The sequence below is a fragment of the Micrasema longulum genome, unplaced genomic scaffold (assembly GCF_059751315.1).
Source record: "Micrasema longulum isolate JH-2025_06_02 unplaced genomic scaffold, ASM5975131v1 h1tg001518l, whole genome shotgun sequence".
NCBI lineage: Eukaryota > Metazoa > Arthropoda > Insecta > Trichoptera > Brachycentridae > Micrasema > Micrasema longulum.
In genome coordinates this window covers 1-20,128 of record NW_028278701.1, presented here as the reverse complement: position 1 = coordinate 20,128, position 20,128 = coordinate 1, and the positions used below count along the sequence as shown (strand labels likewise).

General features: G+C 32.7%; 1 protein-coding gene across 1 annotated transcript; it reads right to left on the bottom strand.

Moving 5' to 3' along the window:
- Positions 1 to 8,574: 8,574 nt before the first annotated feature.
- On the bottom strand, positions 8,575 to 12,369 carry LOC148275091 (basic juvenile hormone-suppressible protein 2-like). The gene is made up of 5 exons (XM_088236161.1): positions 12,200 to 12,369; positions 11,269 to 11,402; positions 10,348 to 11,181; positions 10,030 to 10,187; positions 8,575 to 9,811 (listed from the first exon to the last, which is right to left on the bottom strand). Exons 1-5 carry the CDS (start codon positions 12,342 to 12,344, stop codon positions 8,719 to 8,721), a joined length of 2,364 nt encoding a protein of 787 aa, XP_088092287.1. The 5' UTR covers positions 12,345 to 12,369; the 3' UTR covers positions 8,575 to 8,718.
- Positions 12,370 to 20,128: the final 7,759 nt, after the last annotated feature.

The following is a 20,128-nucleotide window of genomic DNA, read 5'->3' as shown; positions in this document are numbered from 1 at the left end:
AAATTTATTTTCGTAATTTAACACTAAATAAATAGGCCGTTATGTGATTGTATAAACCACATTCATTTTCATGAATACGTCAACTGGTTTAGAGGATACTACCTCATCATCAGGACTCATACTAACTGAGAATTACTCGTGTCATTTTTAAACGCGAGAAAACAGGAATAAAAAAATATGACTCATAACGAGAATATTTTTAGAGGAGCACTCTAAGTTAAATCAAATTGATTATTTACTATGGGTAATTTTTGTTTAATAACTTTACAGTTAGGTTAATAAAAGTTAAAAATATTATCTATATGTATCTTTTTTGGATGATCCCGTATTGGATTTGTTAAAACGTTTCGGCCATCAAAACAAAATATGTATTGGAGAATCCGTGTCAATAGAATTCTCCTTTTGCGATTTAAATATATTTTATTATGGCGGATAATTAAATTATTTTCTCCAAAACTGCCGATGTGAGCTAGTGGATTATGCAGCCAACAATATATTAAGATGTACTCGAACCAGAGAAAATCAATATGTAATAACACTGACTAACCTGGTGTTGAGTCTTCTTTCTTGTCGGCGATCAGCTCACGCGCCAACGGAGAAACTGGTGGTCAGGAAAACTGCATGCACACAATTGTCTGGAGTCTGGAAGCGGCGCGGCGGATGATGATCAATGGCGATGGATGATAAAATGTTTGCGGCGTTATATTAACTTTTACGGCGAAAAAATACGAAAAATACTTTTCAACAATCAGAAAAGCGTGCAAACATAACTCGTTGAAAAAGCAACGAGTGGCGCGGAAGAAAAAGCAGTGTTGCCAACCAACAAAATGTCCTATCAGGCGTGGCAACCTCACAAATCAAAATTAGCTATTATCTACTTACATGCGATTCTTCTGGCTAAAATACATTAAAACAAATTATCGGCTCAACCATGTATTATGTACTAGTAATTTTTACCATGTCGCAGTCGGCAGTAGGCACATTCCGTGTCATTATTGTAGTGTGTAGTGCCGGGGTCGAGTTTAATTTGGTTAATTTAACATGTTTCCCGGCACTACACACTTCAAAAATGACACGGAATATGCCTACTGCCGACTGCGGCACATTACAAATTACTTGTACACAAACACATATTTTTTTCTACAAAACATATAAGCCCCTTTTCACACATGCCGCGCAAATCCACCCGGCCCGGTAACTTTACCGCGTTTATCCTACAAACGCATGCACAACGTGTCAGCTTTTGTAGGGTGAACCCGGTAAAATTGCCGCGCCGGGTGGATTGACGTGGCATGTGTGAAAAGGGCCTAAAGATGGCTCAAAACTTTTAACCTTTTGCCTTGTGTGTTCTTTTCTTGAATGCTCAAGTATGGGTTTAGGTGATGACGATTTTTTTGTGTTTACCATTGAAGTTTTTTTTTCATGTTGTTGTTTTTATAATTTTATTTTTCAAACTCTTTTAAAGACATAAACCGTTGGAATAATAAATATATGATCAGACATTAACATAAAACTTTCAACATAAAAGCTGATACGAAAATGGAAACATTGAAAGCGATGATCGGCCGCGTGGGATTATTTTTTTTTATTTTATGACATACATATATATTATATTTTTCCCATTATAAACAATAATTGATAATAAATATAATGTGACCTCACTGGGTTTACCCGTGCCGAGGGTACTTAACACCCTTCGGGCGGGAAAGGTATTTTTACCCGTTCAGTCGATTGATGCTTAACGGCGGGAAGGGTAGAAAAACCTTTTGCGCCGACCTCATTTCAAAGGCAAAAAAAAGGAATTATCCAATGTTTGTACATAAATATTATTTATTTATTCATTCAAAATTACACTCGTTTAAATATTAATGAGCTTATTAAGGCTTTTTAGGCTATGCCCGTGTCAAGCCATAATAATTAACAATGAAAATAGGTAGTAAAATGAATTAGATTAAATTATAATGACATGTGATGCAATAGAATAACAATCTAGAAAAAAAGGTATAAGTAATAAATAATAAAACTCCAAAGAATGCAATGCAAAAAAGATAATCAGAAATAATTTTTAAAATATTTTATTTTATTTTATTAGGGAAATCACCAGTTCTACATATATATTTTTAGTAAACAAACAGATATAGTGTATAAACTCAGAACTAATAACAGATTTCCACATAGTATACAAAGTTAGTAAAGAAAATATATTACATATCAAATAAATACATACAATTTATACATATAAAAATGTTATTTTCATGTACTCAATAATCAAAGATTTTTTAAATAATTATTTTAAGAACATTAAGTTACTGTAAATTGGGCGGGATAAGGACAAAAATGCTTGAAGAGAGGATAAGGAGGGGAGGGAAGATGTACAAATTATAATATAAATTAAACAAATTAAGATTCACATATAATCAAATATACAAAATAATGGTATCATTAAAATCAACAAATAATAGTAAAATATAGTAGTATTAGAAAAAAACAAAATAAGAGTATCATTAAAATCAACATAAAAAGAATGTATATATAAAAACATAATTGAAATGATAATTGAGATATGTTTTCTAGAAACTCACTCAATACTATAGTTAGAAATATGAGTAATAAATAATATGCCAAATAATAGTACGTACTAAATTAAATAATACAAAAATACCAAATGAAAAAACAATACCAATCACTTTGTTAAGGTCTTAACTATATGTATATATTTTTCAAATAGCAATGCAAATCTTTTTTTATATATAAAATAAAATACAAAATATATAATGTTATAAAATAGAAATCGAGTTTTACTTAAAAAATTGAACCATAATGATGTTGAATTACAAATAATATTTTGTTTTGGTTTGTAATTTTATAGCTTGGATATGCTGAGTTACTATGTAGATTTATTGAAATATTTTTATTATTTTCGAAGATATAGCGATTTCAAATAAATTGAAGAAATTTTCGCGGGACCTTTGTCGGCGTCACCTTACCCGCCCGAAGTGTGTTAAGAAAATATATATATATTTTTTAAACTTATAGAAAACAAACATTTTCGTTTTGGTCGTTTCGACTGCATAAACAAGCCGTGTTTGAAGAAATAAATTTTTGCTAACAATTTGCAATCAATCAGTTTATGAGCAATGAAATTTATGTAACGTGCAAATGTGTGCCGAATGGAGGATCGTGTTGGAACTTTTCAAAATGGGACCGCGTGTTTTTGATTGTCCCTAACTAGTGATTATGTACATAAAAATGGCAATATTTCCAAGGGAGCTAACTGCACGACCGATATTATACTCGCATGACTTAACCCTATAAATTGCATTCAGAACATACAGCTAAATATGTGAACTAACCCCAGAGTATATTACTCTGAGGAACTAACAGTCTTGTGAGAAAGTTACATAAACAATCATTAAATGCAATTAACTATAATGTGAACCTTACTTTATTTTTTTATAAGCCACATTAGGCAGTTGACATTATGATGAATTGGTAAATAACGTATATAACTCATATTGGGATGGCACTAGATTATAATAAAACATAAAGACAATTGAAGCAAGCACCAAATTAAACGCAGTTATGCAGAAAGCAGCCAGTCCACAATTTCGATAAAATGAGATAATAATGTTATTTTTATTTATTTATTTATTTCTCTTCATTTGGGAAAAAAACAATAGTTTTTTTACATATATTGTATTAAGAAAATAAGAATACAAATGAACAAAAATTGTGAAAACAGTTAATAAAAAAAATGCACAGTGGTGTAAGATATCGATTAAGTACATTATCGGTATCAAAATAAAAGCAATTAACACTTGTTAGGCACTTAGAAGATGCAAATAAAATAAAAATACATATACTTATATATAGTTATCGGGTATGGTAAGGTTAATTCTATGTTCTGCTAAAAACCTGTATTGAAACTTATAATATTAGAAATCAAACACTGGTTTGAGTCTACTGAACACTTTATTTTGTTTTTACAAATATAAAAAAAAATAAAAAATGTAAAAACAAAAATATCGTGACAACTATTTCGCCTTGTTAGGGTATTTTTAAACGAGTGTGAAGATTAGATGGATTGAGTGTCCTTATATAGTTATATAGTTTATTAGGCAGTTGACATTATGATGAATTGGTAAATAACGTATATAACTCATATTGGGATGGCACTAGATTATAATAAAACATAAAGACAATTGAAGCAAGCACCAAATTAAACGCAGTTATGCAGAAAGCAGCCAGTCCACAATTTCGATAAAATGAGATAATAATGTTATTTTTATTTATTTATTTATTTCTCTTCATTTGGGAAAAAAACAATAGTTTTTTTACATATATTGTATTAAGAAAATAAGAATACAAATGAACAAAAATTGTGAAAACAGTTAATAAAAAAAATGCACAGTGGTGTAAGATATCGATTAAGTACATTATCGGTATCAAAATAAAAGCAATTAACACTTGTTAGGCACTTAGAAGATGCAAATAAAATAAAAATACATATACTTATATATAGTTATCGGGTATGGTAAGGTTAATTCTATGTTCTGCTAAAAACCTGTATTGAAACTTATAATATTAGAAATCAAACACTGGTTTGAGTCTACTGAACACTTTATTTTGTTTTTACAAATATACAAACAAAAATTTCGTGACAATTGTTTCGCTTTGTTAGGGTATTTTTAAACGAATGTGAAGATTAGATGGATTAATGTCCTTATACAGTTATATAATTCAAGGTACTTAAGTAGAAAATAAAAATAATCTTATGAACTATAGCATGTACATTAATCATAATTGAGGGAAAAACCAATAGTTATGGGCAAGTGTTTAATAGGTAATTAGGAATTTACGTATTTATATTTGAATTTCGTAAAAAAATATAACAAAGTAAGTATTTATTGGATTTAAGCTATAGTTCATTGGATTATTTTTATTTTCTACTTAAGTACCTTAAACTATATAACTATATAAGGACACTCAATCCATCTAATCTTCACACTCGTTTAAAAATACCCTAACAAGGCGAAATAGTTGTCACGATATTTTTGTTTTTACATTTTTTATTTTTTTTTATATTTGTAAAAATAAAATAAAGTGTTTAGTAGACTCAAATCAGTGTTTGATTTCTAATATTAAAAGTTTAAAAATGGAGTTCTACAAAATAAACACCAAATCAATCAATAAAAAGTGTATTAATCACCTTCTGAAAATAGTGTCCATTACAAAAACGTCATTTTTCAATTTGCAGGAAACACCCACAGCACTAAAAAAATCTTATGGTTCTTTAAAAATCATTAAAACTGGTCAAATACATAATTAGATTCTTGTTTGTCATATAAAAAAAACTAATGTTTTCTTTGTTTATCATTTATTTAAGTCAAAAACATTCTAACTGCTTTGTCGATTTGATTATTCACTGTTTTCACAAAAGTGTTATTATCTCAGTTTTACTTTTCTATGGCTGGCTGCTTTCTACATAACTACGTTTAATTAGTATTCTTTAATTACCGACAAAATCATAACAAAGTTTTTTTCTTCTTCTTTTTCCACATCGGCTCCTAAGGTCCTAAGTGGACCATGACAAAGTTTTTACTAAAAATATTATGAAACATTTTAAAAATAAGCTTAGTGATTAATGCGTTTTTCCACTGGGCAGTTAACTGTATTGTTATTGTTTTTTACTTAACAGTTTGAAAACATAACATTTAATTTCATTTTATTTATTTATTTTTAGTTACATTGAGAACATTACAGAGTATCCAATTAATTCTCAACATATTACAAAATATACATATCAGATTTATTAAATAGAAAAGAGAAAAAAAAAGTAAATTGTCATGTAAAATTGACAAACATATTACAATTTTGAAATTGCCCTCCTAAGAGTAATCCCACTGTCATGAAAAATATCGACATCCGAGGCGATACGATTGAATAACACGATTGCTCTACCTACAAGCATAACCACTGGCAGGTTGGTTATGCATCGTGGTAGATAGAACAACCTGTGTTACCTTTGTCAAAGATAATTATCCGGGACAAATAGACCAAATTCATTCAGAATATCAGATATCAATATTGTGTATGAGATCACCTTTTGACAATGCTACTTAATAACGTCGCAAAACAAAACGACATTTTTTTGTCACATAAATATTTTGTTCGTAATGTCAATAATAATATTTTAATAAATTAAATAAAAAGGGAGTGATACTAAAATTAATTTCTTTATCTGTTTAATAAGATATTTTACTGAAATTAAACGTGAGTTAATAAAATGTAATAATACTTTTCCAGTGATCGATCGAGTAGTGACGTAGCGGAATACCTTAGACAATTTGTTTTGTTATCAATGAAAATCAACAGTGTAAAAAAGTTCTATGGAGTTCATTTTCCATGTTAATGTTTTGTGTTTTTGAGTGGCGATTTTAAAACTATTAAATATGAAGAGTAAGGACGATACTTGGCTGGCCATTTTCAAGTCCAGAAGAAAATATTTCAACTGTTGTAGTGTGACGTAGCCATGAATGAAACATGGCATAAAATGGCTTCCATCTTTTGAAACCAGACAATCGTAGAAATGTTTTATAATGTCAATTAAACATCCGGAAAAATCTGTAAATAATGTTATCCAACCAAAGACCAGATAAATATAATTTTCAAGGGTTATTGCTTCCAAATTTGTGATTTTCTTCGTAAGGTAGAAAATGAATTATAACTGATTTGTTTTAAAATTATAATATCGCGAGTGTTTACTTGATAATGGCAACTTGGTGGAGCTCCGCACTCGATAGTGGGGTGCGGATTTTGCGTGCGTAAGTTTTATCGCTGACGGCGAAATAGTGTCAGCCATTTTGTGTTTGTGACGTCGCATGACAGTTGCCCTATCAGCCAGCATGCAGGGGGCTTTGATGATCAGATCCAAACAGCGCTTGCGCAAGAAGGAGAGGATTAGGAGGGGAATAAAGAATGAGTTGCCGAGTAATGTGGCCACAAAGGACATCGCTCCGTTCCCCAGATATCCACCTCCCTCGTGGGTATGTATAAACAATATTTTATATTTATGGCACCGCTTTTTATACTATCGAACACTGGAATCCAGGTAACTTTACATTAAGTTCAGGAACTTTAACTTATTTTATTGTGTCTTCGTTCTACATTTAATTAACTTTCGTATATATCGTTAACCTAAAACAACTGTGAGATATCTCCGAAGAACCAATTCCGAGATAATCGGAGTTTTGCAAAGGGTCTGACTAAATTAAATTATTTGAATCACAGTAGAATTCTAATAATCCAAATCAATTGGGACCGGACCCCATCCGGATAATCTAAAATTTGGACAATTGGATTTTTTCCGAATAAAGGGCTTATTTTAATCATTACTGTGTGTGTTTTGAAAATGAAAGATTGAAAATGAAAAATTAGCTTTTTATTCATTAATTTAAAAGGCAACACTGACATGCTAAGCTTAGTTTTTTTTTTAAAAAGAAATATTTGAGTTCTTATGATTTACCCAAATATTTAATTTTTGGTCCCTTTTTCAACGACTTGTAAATAACTCACTACTAGAAAATGGACTCAAGGTGGGGTAGAGTGGGATTCGAACCACGGATCTTTAAGACGTGAGTCCGAGACACTAGCCACGGGACCACAACCCGATTAAGTTACAAGTGCTGTACATTAGTACAGTATGTACGTACCGTACTGTAAATGAAAGCCATTGCTTGCTAACATATCGGTCAAAGTAAGCTGTTTGACTGTCATTGTCCGTTTTCGGGCAGCCAAGTCGCTATTTTGCGAATCGCTGTACGTTTGTCTTAATTTTTTTTCCCAATTTCTGAAAGCGATTCGGATAGATTGTAAATACAAAATTTTTAAATACGTTATGGTAAAACTTATTTTATATTTTATTTTGTATTGCTTGTATAAACTTTTATTTTTTGCCAATAAACGTCGTATTTCGGCACTGAACCCGAACCTGAAATAGGTTAACTATCTAACTTCAGTATTTTATTATTTGAAAACTCTGCAATTCAAATGTATGCATCATACTCAAAATATCTACGTGTTTATTTGAAAATTTCGGGTTTATCTTACTGTTGCTCTATGAACTAGCAATTTTTAGTTAAAATATAAATACGATTCACGCAGAAATGGTGTATATAACATGGAAAGCTCACCCACTTACCCGGATCCGTTTAAAGGTCTTAGGTCTCTTTTCAGATCCGCACATTGCAAAAACATTTTTTTTTGTAAGTTAAAACTTACAAAAAAAAAAGAAAAATTTTAAAATTCATAATTTTTTTCAAGATTTGTGTTTTTTTTTTTGTTTTGAATTTACTTTTACTGCTTTTAATGCCCCCTATCACCGTCAGAACAACTTTAGTAAATATGGTCAATTTGTCTGTCACCTTCAATCTAATTTTCCCAATTCATTAACTTAGTTCTTCATTAAACCGAATAAAACAAGCCCGTTCGGGAGAACCAGAACCGCCCCCACCCCTTCTCCGGCCAAAATGGGATATGTATAGAGGGGAAAAAAAATAAAGTCTTGTCTATATAATATGCAAATAAATTTTATTTTCAAAATAATAAGAATAATTTCGCGCTAAGTTTATGAACTAAGGCTCATTTTATGATAAAATGTTCGCTTTCAGTGACGTGTTTAGCGGTGGCTTTAGCTGAGATCTAATGAAACCAGATTAATTACCAGCGATTGTTATTGTCGGATTCCAAGCTTTCTGAGCTGTCTGTGTTTCTGTAGATTGTATCTCTTGAGTGTGTTGAGTCTGTATCCCTTGCGTCAACTGTATCTCTGTTGAAATCCCTGTGCGATGTGGTATCCGTGTTGGTAGAGTCTGTGTCCAAGTCTGAATCTCTCTCGGTCAGGTTGTTTGTGATTCCGGCCTTGTGGAAGATGATCACCTCCTTCATGATCATGTTGGGGTTCCAGAAGGACTTGCTGTCGATTGGGCGATCAAGAGGATAACCGAAGGCATTATCATCGAAATTGTGTGACAAATCATTAATCCTGACGGTAGTTGCCTTGTTGGTAGTTTTGCCAGTTACATCGGAATCAGCCAAACCATAAGTCCTACCTTCATGAAGAGGAGTAATAACAACGTAAATCAAGAATGACATGCCTCCGCGTTTACCTTTAGGCAAGGCGAGTCTGTCAGGGAAGCCAGAAACGGTAGTTGTGGTATCAACAAGGCACTGTTCGTTTCCATTGATGCAAGTGGTAATTTTCTTCAAAAGTTCACGCGCTGGAGTACGATCTTCGACGGTAGCCCAGAATTCCCGAGAGTGGCGTGTGACGACGTTTCTGCCAGTCTTTAGCTTGTACACGAATCTGTCCAATTCGAAGAAGTTCACTCTGTTATCATCTAAATGCATCCTACGATGCATGCTATCGTACTTGGGTCCCAAAAATATTCTGATGACGGATTCAGTTGACTTATCAGAATTGATGTCAATCTTTACATTGAATGGGCTATGGTTTAAACGTCTTTGAACTGCCTTGAAGATTTGTTGCTCACGATTTTTATCCATTTCCTCGGGTTTACGACTCACAACGTTGGTAATATCTAACTCAACCAAGTCAAAGAATGTCACGAGCTTATCAGTAGTAACATCTTCCACCTTTACTCCGGGGAAAGTTAGTTCATCACGAGTGTATGGCTGGAGAGTTTCTTTGAATCTCAAAGTGTTATGTGTCACTCTCTGGGCAAGCTGGTAGAACAAGGGGTCGCGGAGTGCTGTTTCATACTTCTCCAAGACAGCTGGGTTAGTCATGTAACTGAAAGGCAAAGAAAACATAAGACAATGTAAAATATTTATGTCGTTGGTACTTTTACGAAGTTATGTCAAAACTACGTGTACAAATTTAAATGTCTAATAAAAAAGTTTTCTTGCAATGAAATGGTGCTGTTTTTCAACAATTTTTAATCCAATTTAAATTCTAACAATGTGTTTTTCTTATCATACAATTTCAAAAAATAAATATCTTTTACTTACTCATCGACAGTATCATCACCGTTGCCCAGCAATTTCTTGGCAGTCAATAACCCGAGCAAGTAGTAACGGCTATTTGGTGAGTCCTTGTTGCACTGGATAAGGTTACCAAGCCTCTCAATGTCTTCTGGCTTTCTTAGAGACAGAATCCTTCCATCCTCCTGTACATAATAAAATTTAATAAAAATGACAAAATATTATCAAAAATATTGGCTGATTTTAAACACAATTAATATTGATTAAAATTTTTACATGGAAAATCACAAATTTAATGCTTCAAATATTATGATTTAGATATAAAATTAAGCAATCAATACTTACGGTATAGACGAATCCCTCATCAATAGCTTTACGAATACGCCTCTCGTAATCTTTAACAGTAACAACATCCCATAAGTTGTCTTCAGTGTCGACCAAGAAGTCATTTGGCCTTGATGGGAATACCAATCCATTGTGATGCCTCAGAGAAGATTTGAATCCGGTTTTGATTGGCCTGTCCAGCTTGAATCTGGGAATTTCTCCTAAGTTGTTAGAAAGTCTCTCCATGTAATAACGAGCTAAGATTTGCTGGTGAGTGTACAGGAAAAGTTCTCCTCTGCGGTTCTTGGGAACACTGAGTTCTTCTCCGTCCATCCAGAATGGGTAAACGGCGTGGAAGTAGTAGTAGTAATTGTTCAGACCAATATCCTCAGTGAAGTAAGTCAAGGTAGTCTCATCATTTGTCTGGGTATACCATCCGGAGTAGTTACTTCTGATGTAAAAAGTGTTGTCTACTTGACGTACTCCGTTCGATTCAGCAAGCTTGGTGTCTTGGACGCGTTCGTGCATCTTCGCAACTTGAGCTTTGTTGACCACTTCGGTGTTCACGAACAAGAATGGGTTGATTTCGCTCGGGGAAGGTAGAGTAATTCCCTTCGTGTCATGACGGTGGATTACGGCAACAGTCAATGCGTAGACAAACATACCCTCGTTGACATTATCGCGAGCCCAGCAAGCAGTCTTGTAGAATGTTTCGAAATCTCTCGCATAGTAAAGAACGTGGAAAAGACGAATAACTTCGTCCCTGTGTTTGTCGTTGGTGATGGTGAACACATTGTTCTTGGGAAGCATACCAATCTTATAATTTCTGACGAAATCAACGGCAGCCTCGGGTCTCTGCAAACAAGGCGTTTGATATAAATACAAAATAATTCAATAAGTCTATTGTGTACTTGTGCAAATGTTTTATAGTAGTACGCTTACAGTATATCTGCCTACGTTGGCTTCTATACGATACTCCTTGGCGATGGCCCTCTGGTCCTCATTGGTGTTGAGACTAGTCACGTGGTTCAAGAGACGGAGAATATTCTTATTACGAACAAGAAGTTCCTTGTCCGCTAAAATAATGAACATAAAAAACATAGAATAAAATTTAAGATTAAATTTTCAAGACTGGCAAAACATAGATAAAAGCGCTCGTAAGCGCTCAATAAATAAAATAGTACAAATAATGATTGTTTAATGGATATTTTATATCGGAACTATTAATTATGAAGTTTTATTGATAAATATACACACAAATATCAATTTACATGTTTATTTATTTATATATACGCCCAATGGGCATTTTTAAGAACATATTTATATGTAGAAAAGTATTATAAAGGAAAGTAGAAAGACACAATGGTATATAGTAGACTTGGTGGAAGTGGAAGCGGGAGAGGGGTGTTTATAATTTAATTTGATTCAGTGATCGTTTGAAAGAAGACAACTTGTTATCAAAGAAATCAAGACTGGTATGTTTTTTGGCAGACCCAAGAATTCTGGCCATAGGGGAATGAAAACTATAGTAAGTTCTATGGTTATCGAGATGAAAGAGTAAGTTTTGTCAGAGGTTTCTAGTTGGGATATTTAATGTTATTGAGCTCAGTAGTTCAGGCGCATCAAAGAGTGAGTTAAGAATTTTAAATAGGACTAAAAGGTCGATTTTTTTTCGACGATCTTGAAGAGAATATATATTTAAGCTAGTTTCTAACTCATTATGCGTATATTGGTCTCTGGATAAGCCGAACTGGCAAGTTTACAAAAACACCACTGATTCTTGGAATTCTCAAAATTGTTAAATAATTTTAATAAAATCTTTGTAAAAGTAAATGATCAATTTAGTTTCAAATACATATTGTGTTTCTCTTACCAATTTTCTCGTTCTTGGAGCCATAGATGCTCCCATAAGCAGTCTCGAACGTAGATCCTACTGTGCCGGTCTGACTCACTGATCCACCGAGCAGCTTGGCCGAAGCCACCACCAAGAATCCCAGAAACAAGAAAGCAGTCTTCATCTTGACCAATGTCTGTGACAAGTGTGACTCTAGCACATCTCGCAAGGTTTATATACGTTCACTTATCGTCTAATATCCTATATCTTCATACTTACATTCCGAGCCTGCATGCGATTGTTACAATGTTATAGCATTTATCGGGTTAGTTTATAGATAAATTATCTGAATATTTGACCACAAAGTCAATTCGACTTAGTAAATCCATTTTTCGTGGATAAATACCGGATTTAACCTTAGAAGGATTCAAATTTAAAGATTGATGCAATATTAAATATGTATGTTTATATGGACATGCATATTTTATAGGCCCAAAAATTTTTCATTCTTTCTTTACTGATAATATTTCATTGAATACAAACTTTCAAAATTTTCCTTCTTTTAAAAAACATTCACTATCCTAGATTCAAACTAAAGATATGAAATCTTTTTTTGTATGATTTATTTTGTTGCCCTTTAATAATATGGATTTTTTTGTGTTTTTTCAAAAATATTTTTGATTTCATTTTTTAATTACTATAAAAAAAAAACCATATTATCTTTTCCAGAATATTTTATTTTTTCTTTCTTATGTTATACAAAAATATTATAACTGTCCATTATTTATTATAAGAGCAAAAATTAATTAAAATTTTCTTGTATACCCACGAACACGCCATGCCTTCGTGGGGTTTTTTTGTTTACTATTTTTCTATTAATATGTATTTCATTGCTATGTTTTTATGCTTTATTTTTTTAATACTCTGTTTTATTATTATGTTTAGTGTAAAAAAACAAAAAAATAAAAAAAAAATATATATATACACTCTGTGTCTAGGCGGATTTGGAATACAATTCGGTGTGTGAAATAGAACCAGAACCCTGGACGAGTGTTTTCAACACGATAACTACTCTTAGGTAAAAATCCTAATTAAGAAAGTCGAGTGGAGAAAAGTCAGCCTCGTTGCGCAAAGGTTGGCGTGTTCACCTATCATTCTTGAGGTCCTGGATGCAATTCCTTTCAGGGTAGACGTGAAATATTGATTTTAAAGATAGTTCAAACCGCAGTATTAAATTGTTCCTAGACTGACTTGAAATGTAGATCACCTTCTTTATGTTACTAAAATTATCTTTTCTTTTTTCGCATCAAGTGGTGGATAGGGCACTGTATTGGTGCACCAAATGTAGCGTATTTCGTACATGAAGGGAAGGTGATAATTTTTACGCTTAGGTGCCAATCCAAAAACGGTGGAATATTTCGGTAAAAACCACCTTATGAATAAATATTTCATGTCGACCCTCCTAGGAATCGACCCAGGACCCCAAGGATGTCAGGCAAACGCGCCGACCACTACACTACGAGGCGGAATTTTCTCCACTCGATTTCCTTTTCCGGGAATTTTACCTATGAGAAGCCGTCGAGTCCAGGATTGTGGTTCTATTTCATACACATAACTGTAATCTTCCTCCACCTGGACACATACAATCATAGTTATTAATTAAATAGAATACATTACTCTCCTTAAAATTTAGCTTGATTAAAATGACAGCTGCCAAACTAATGTCAATAGTGATGGAAAATTACTGATCACTGATCGTGTACCGATCAAATCGATTTTATCAGTTTTTTCATGTAAACATGAAACTCTGTTTCCGAAAACTGATATAAAAAACGCAAAAACAAGCCTATTATAATGTGTTTAAGATAATAATTCACCAAAAAATATGACATTTATACTTTTTTCATGAACAACATCAAACGAATTATTTTTTATTCGATCAATTTACGCATCTGATCAGTTTGTCGCATTTCTAACGTTTTTGCAAAATGATGTAACCTTGTAAAAACTTCGTTATTGATTAAGTTTATATTAGTTTTTTTTTTGGTTTTAAAGCTGATTTAATAAATTTATGTTGATTTATTTGTCAAGCATTGTATAAAAAAAATAAATTAACATGCCAGATACGAATGATTTTTTGTGTGTCAATATATAAATCACTCTTTAGACATCACCACAAAGTTATGACGTCACTTTTGCTGACAACTGTCATTTTAATCAAGCTATAAAATATACACATTATTACAATATTAATGCATTATAAATAAAACAAAGTATTAAAATACATTTTGTCCCGATAAACTATTTAATAATATAAAGTTTATATTTGAAGCACTAACTTTGTGGTTATTCATTATAATAAAATAAATAAAACAACTTTATTTTTAACCGCGAATTTTTTTAAATATTTTTTTTATCGACCGGTTTCAAGGCAAACAAGCTTCTTCGTCAAGGTTTGAATTTTAAAAAAATGTCGTTAAAAAACAAAGTTGTTTTATTTAATTTATTCAATAATAGTTTGTCATCGGGTGCTCAGACATTAGTTTTAGTTAATAAGCAAACAAAAGAGTACAGATGTCCTACTTTATACGTATAAAATAATGAACATTTATTTTTTTGTTTTTGATGCTTTGAAAAATATTATTAAGAAGAAAATAAAAACTCAACAAAACCAGATAAAAATGGTACAAAGAAATATTTTTTTGAAAGTAAGAAAATAGAGTAAAATAATACAATTAAAATTAAAAAATAGCCATTTACTTGGATACATTTTAAATATAGGAAAAAAAATATAAACACATAGTATGTGCTCATAAATGTAATCAAAACAAGATAAAAAATAAAACAAAGTAAATCGAAAATTTCAATTCATATCTACAGAAAAAATAAAAATTATAAGAAAATTAAAAGTACCTATTAAAATTAAGATCTTAAAAATGAAAATAAAATAAGAAAGAAATTAAAGAAAAGGTTAACCCAAGAAAATAACAAAAATGTATTCAATGAAAGATAAATATTTTACATAAATAATAAATCCATATGGGAATATTGCAACTATTGCAACATGTGTAGAGCTGCGGAGAAGGACATCGTCATCCTCCAGCTCAGAAACATAGATTTAAAACAAGGGACAGAAATAATGTCTGTTTAGATCTGGTGTTTCTCTGTAAGTTGGTTTCTATAGATTAGATTCATAATATGAAAGTTTGTCTACCCACAGAGGCTATAAAAGGAAGAGCAGATTGTTTCTTATCCTCTTACTGCGCACCACCTTGCTCGACTAGCTCATCATAGTAGTCCTTGGCGGTCCCCATTTTGTAAGCCCCTGCCAGTGGCGTCTTTGATGCCAAATTTCTAGTGAAGCTCAGATTTTAAGGATAAGTATAATATGCGTAAATGTTGAGTAGGTACCTATAGCAAATAACACAGTACGGACCATCTTTGAGCATTTTTATATTGGTTGCTAGTTTTTTTATCTTCATGATGTGTTGATATAATGCGAATTAAAATACATATTAGGTACTGGTGAATACCAATGATTTATTAGTGAGGCTCAGCCTCACTTGCTTCATATGCTTCTTCGTCTCTGGCCCCTGCAGTACCAGAGCCCTCTCCCATTCACTTATATTTTACCGGAAATAAATCCCTACAGACAAGTAACACGTTTTAACATACAGTCCACAGTAGAGATGCGCATTTTTAAAAATAATATTAGCAGTAACAGTTATCGTTTCACAATTAAGCTGTTTCGTGAAGACGTTTAAAAAATAACAGTTTAGTGCAGTATTCTACATAGGTTTCATATTCTTGTGTAACTGCTATTTTGAATGTATATAGTGGGATTTGCATGTGTAATTAAGAAGAGACGGGTAGTTCTCGAAACCGATAGAGATAGAAATGTCGGTAAGTGGTTATTTAAAAATATCAACTCACATTTATTGAAATGTTTGACCAAAAAGTTAATGCTATAAATCAGTGGTCTCCAAACTCAATAAGGATGTGAGCTACTTTCAGAAATTGAGCTTTTCTGGTGAGCTACCAATACAAATTCCCTCTTTGTAGTTTTTTATCATCGGCCCTTATCGTATCATATATAATATTTTTATATTAGTTTAAATAAATTAAAACATCGGATTAACGATAAAACATAAAATGCGTTATCTAAATACTTATTTATAATCAAAATAATAATTGAAAATATATGTGATTAAAAATTAATATAAAAATAAAAGTAAAAATAAAGAGTAAAAATAATTAGTGAAAAGAATGGCATTCACTTTCCTCTGCAATTTTTTTGATTCTCGGTGAGTACCTTGTCACTCCCATCCGAATGCAATTATCAAGATGTAAATCTGTGAGTCTGTTTCTATATTTACTCTTAACAACCTTCATTTTGGAAAATGTTGACAGCAACCTTTTAAGCATATTGTTGAAATTTAGCACATTTTTTATTTATTTTAAGAGTTCAATAATAAAATTTACCAAGCAAATTTAATATCCTACGCTAGCCACCGCAAAAGCCTCGGCGAACTACCGGTAGCTCACAAGCTACCGTGTGGTGATCACTGCTATAAATATTCATAAGACGTGAAGGTGTTGAGAATACTCATAGAAGTTTAAGTATTTACAGAGCTTATGACCTGTCGTTGACTTGGCTATGTGATCACTTTACACACGGTTACCTTTACTATTCTACCTCTAGTCTGAGAGGTAGCGTTGCAAATGAAAAAGTCTTAATTCCAGCTGATTTTGAAATCGATATTTGATCTCGTACAACTAATCAGATAACTGACTGTCAGCTGCTCGAGTAGCGGTGGGTCTGGGAGTGGGAGACTGCGAAAATGGTAAAAAGGAATCTTTCAGGGTCCAGCGTCAGCTGTCTGCGTTCTGTCAAAAACTTCCTTCAGCCCGCACCCGCGACTGATAATTTTCGGAAACGTTATTATAACACTATCATATTGTCAAATTTCAACCGACATAGTGACAATTATATGATTATATCGGGAAGAATAAAATGTACTATTACTTTATTTTACGTGTTTTTTTTCAAGTTCATGCAACCAGCTAATGCATAATACCCCTCCACTATGCAGCTTACAATTTTTTTTCAACTCACTACGATGCCAACTATCTTTTAAAAAACGTTTCAGCTGGCGTACTATCACTTTTTTTTCAAGTTCATGCGACCAGCTGACGCATAATCCTCCCTTCACTGTGCAGCCGACGATTTAAAAAAAAATCCTTATGATGTCAACAATCTTTAAAAAAACGTTTCAGCCGGCGTACTATGACTTTTTTTTACCACTTTCCTAGCCTCCCACTCGCAGACCCACCGCGAGTGCGTCAGCTGACGCTCGGTTCTAATATATTTTTATTTTTTTCAACTCTACCTGCCGGACTACTATGTTAGTTAACTTCCTTATTAACGGATGGGATTTATTATATTTTTGTAAGTACCTACATATATATACAGTTTGGCTTAGGTACCTATAAAACCTCAGGTCAATAACTTTATTCATATCTCCCTGGTATCATCCCTATAAATTGTCAAAAAGAATAGTCTCCAATATTATCAGAGTGAGGATTGGCCTCTGTACTGTGAATAAACATTTGTTTAAAATCAAGATAGTGGACAGTTGGTGTGAGTGTCGGCTTGACGAGGAATGCATAGACCACGCGTTATTTGGATGCCCCATTCAAGATGCATATCCTTTGTATTGGAAATTAAACCTTCCCCTTCCACTAAATTCATCTCATATCCTGTTAATATTATCCCCAGAAGTGGTTTTTCACTTATCTAAATTTATTGTTCTAAATTATGTAAATTTTTAATATAAAATAATATTATTCTCAATGTGGCACAAATCATCCTTGTAAGAATGGGTTGCCTTGACATAAAAAAAACTTTATTCATATTTTCGTTTAACAATAGATGTCGCTAGATTTTACTATATTCGTAGTGTGTAAAATCAACATACTTGTGAAATGCGGTGTCTATCCATTTATAATATACAGATCATTTCATGCGTGTAACCAAATTCGAGTAATTTGTACAAAAAACGGAAATATTCCAGATATACTACTTGAACCATTAAAGATGAGATCGAAATGAGTCTTATACTATGAGCAAACTTATATTATTTGTACCACCCAATGAATGATAGAAACGAGTATACTTATATTACTGAGACCACCTTGTACTATCTGTGCCACTGAAAATATGACACAAATGCGCAAACTTATTTTATGAAAACCAAGGTTTTATTGGGCACAAAGTTGATTTGCAAAGAAATTGCATTATTTTGATTATTATTATTTACCGACAGACAAACACGCGAAACTGGACACTGCACTATGGGATTGCCCAATCCCCGCTCTATTTCCTTTTGCATGATTTTTACGTGAGAGTAGTAGTAAAAATCAAACCCCTAGTCACGTGGGGCGGCGCCAGTCGACTTTTGGTGAACCGGGATGTGATCGGATCAGAGGTCCGAGGTTCGAACCCCTTTCTACTACAAATTGATTCCTATTTTCTGATAGTGAGTTTTTAAGATACCCCAAAAATGAAATATTTGGGTGAATCATGAAAACATAAATATTTTTTTTTTATATTTGCCATCCTCTCCTACCTGCGTATGTTTGCTGTGACCACTCCTTCATTATTAATCAATTCTACATGAACAATTTACAAACTTTCTTTTTTTCTATTATGCCAGTCCCTGATTAGTATTCCTGGATCACAATTAGACTTCTATGTTGTTTTTGGAAGTAAATAACCTGAACTCTCACAGAATTTTCGATTTTGTATTTGTTTTTTTAAAACATAACGAATGCTACAATTGGCATATTACAACAGGTATTGTTTTCTTTATTTCAACTACAAACTTTTTCAATTTTATCTATTCATATAATATACATTACAAAATGAAATATCTTAATTCATACATATAGAAATAATGAAAATAAAAAGGTTATATTGGGGATATATATAAATTTTCAATGTTTTTAATACAGCATCCCTGAAAATAGGCTTGAAAATGAATGCTTCAAAAACTAAAGTAATGAGTGATGCAAACCAATCATGTAACATCTTAGTAAATGGAGAAATAATTGAAAAGATTGATAGTTATGCATACTTGGGACATGAAATAAGGCTCGGCAAAGATAATCAAGAGGTAGAAATAGAAAGAAGGCGAAGTTTAGCATGGGCCGCCTTTGGTAAGCTCTCATATATCCTAAAATCTCCGAAGTATTCACATTACTTAAAGAAGAAACTTTTTGATGCTTGTGTTCTCCTTGTACTGACATATGGCTGTGAACTTTTGTATTCACGAAAAAAAATTTACACAAATTATCAGTGACACAGAGAGCCATGGAAAGGAGAATGCTGGGTATTTCGTTGAGAGACAGAAAAACCAATACATGGATTAGAGCGAGAACAAAGATCGCCGATGTGGTCCATAGGGCTGCCAACCAGAAATGGAGCTGGGCTGGTCATATAGCCAGAATCACAGACTCTAGATGGACCAAAAAAGTCCTGGAATGGCGACCCAGAACGGGTAGAAGAAGTGTCGGCAGGCCTCAGACAAGGTGGTCTGATGACATAAAACGAGTTGCAGGAAGTGGTTGGATGCGGTTGGCTCAGGATAGGGAAATATGGAGACTAAAGGGGGAGGCCTATGTTCAACATTGGACAAGAGACGGCTGATGATGATGATGATGATAAATGGATAATTTAAATAGCACCATTTTTGTTAAAATCACCTCAAGGGCGTTGGAATAATATGTTAAAAAAGTAAGAGAATCTTGTCACGAAAAATTCTCTCAGAGACGTAAAAAATGTCAATATTGTTCGACATAGAGCCCATACACAGAACATACACAGAAAACAATAGAAATATACAAATATCAAGAAAAAGATTTTTTTAAATTAACCGACATACGGCAAACCTGAATCGTTGAAATATC

What these genes read in the sequence shown, in the direction of transcription:
- LOC148275091 (XM_088236161.1), bottom strand. Translation starts at nt 12,344, where the DNA reads ATGAAGACTGCTTTCTTGTTTCTGGGATTCTTGGTGGTGGCTTCGGCC. An exon ending in CTCCAAGAACGAGAAAATTG is followed by an intron (nt 11,403 to 12,199) that starts GTAAGAGAAACA and finishes TCATTATTTTAG; the next exon opens with CGGACAAGGAACTTCTTGTT. An exon ending in GGTGATGATACTGTCGATGA is followed by an intron (nt 9,812 to 10,029) that starts GTAAGTAAAAGA and finishes TTTGCCTTTCAG; the next exon opens with TTACATGACTAACCCAGCTG.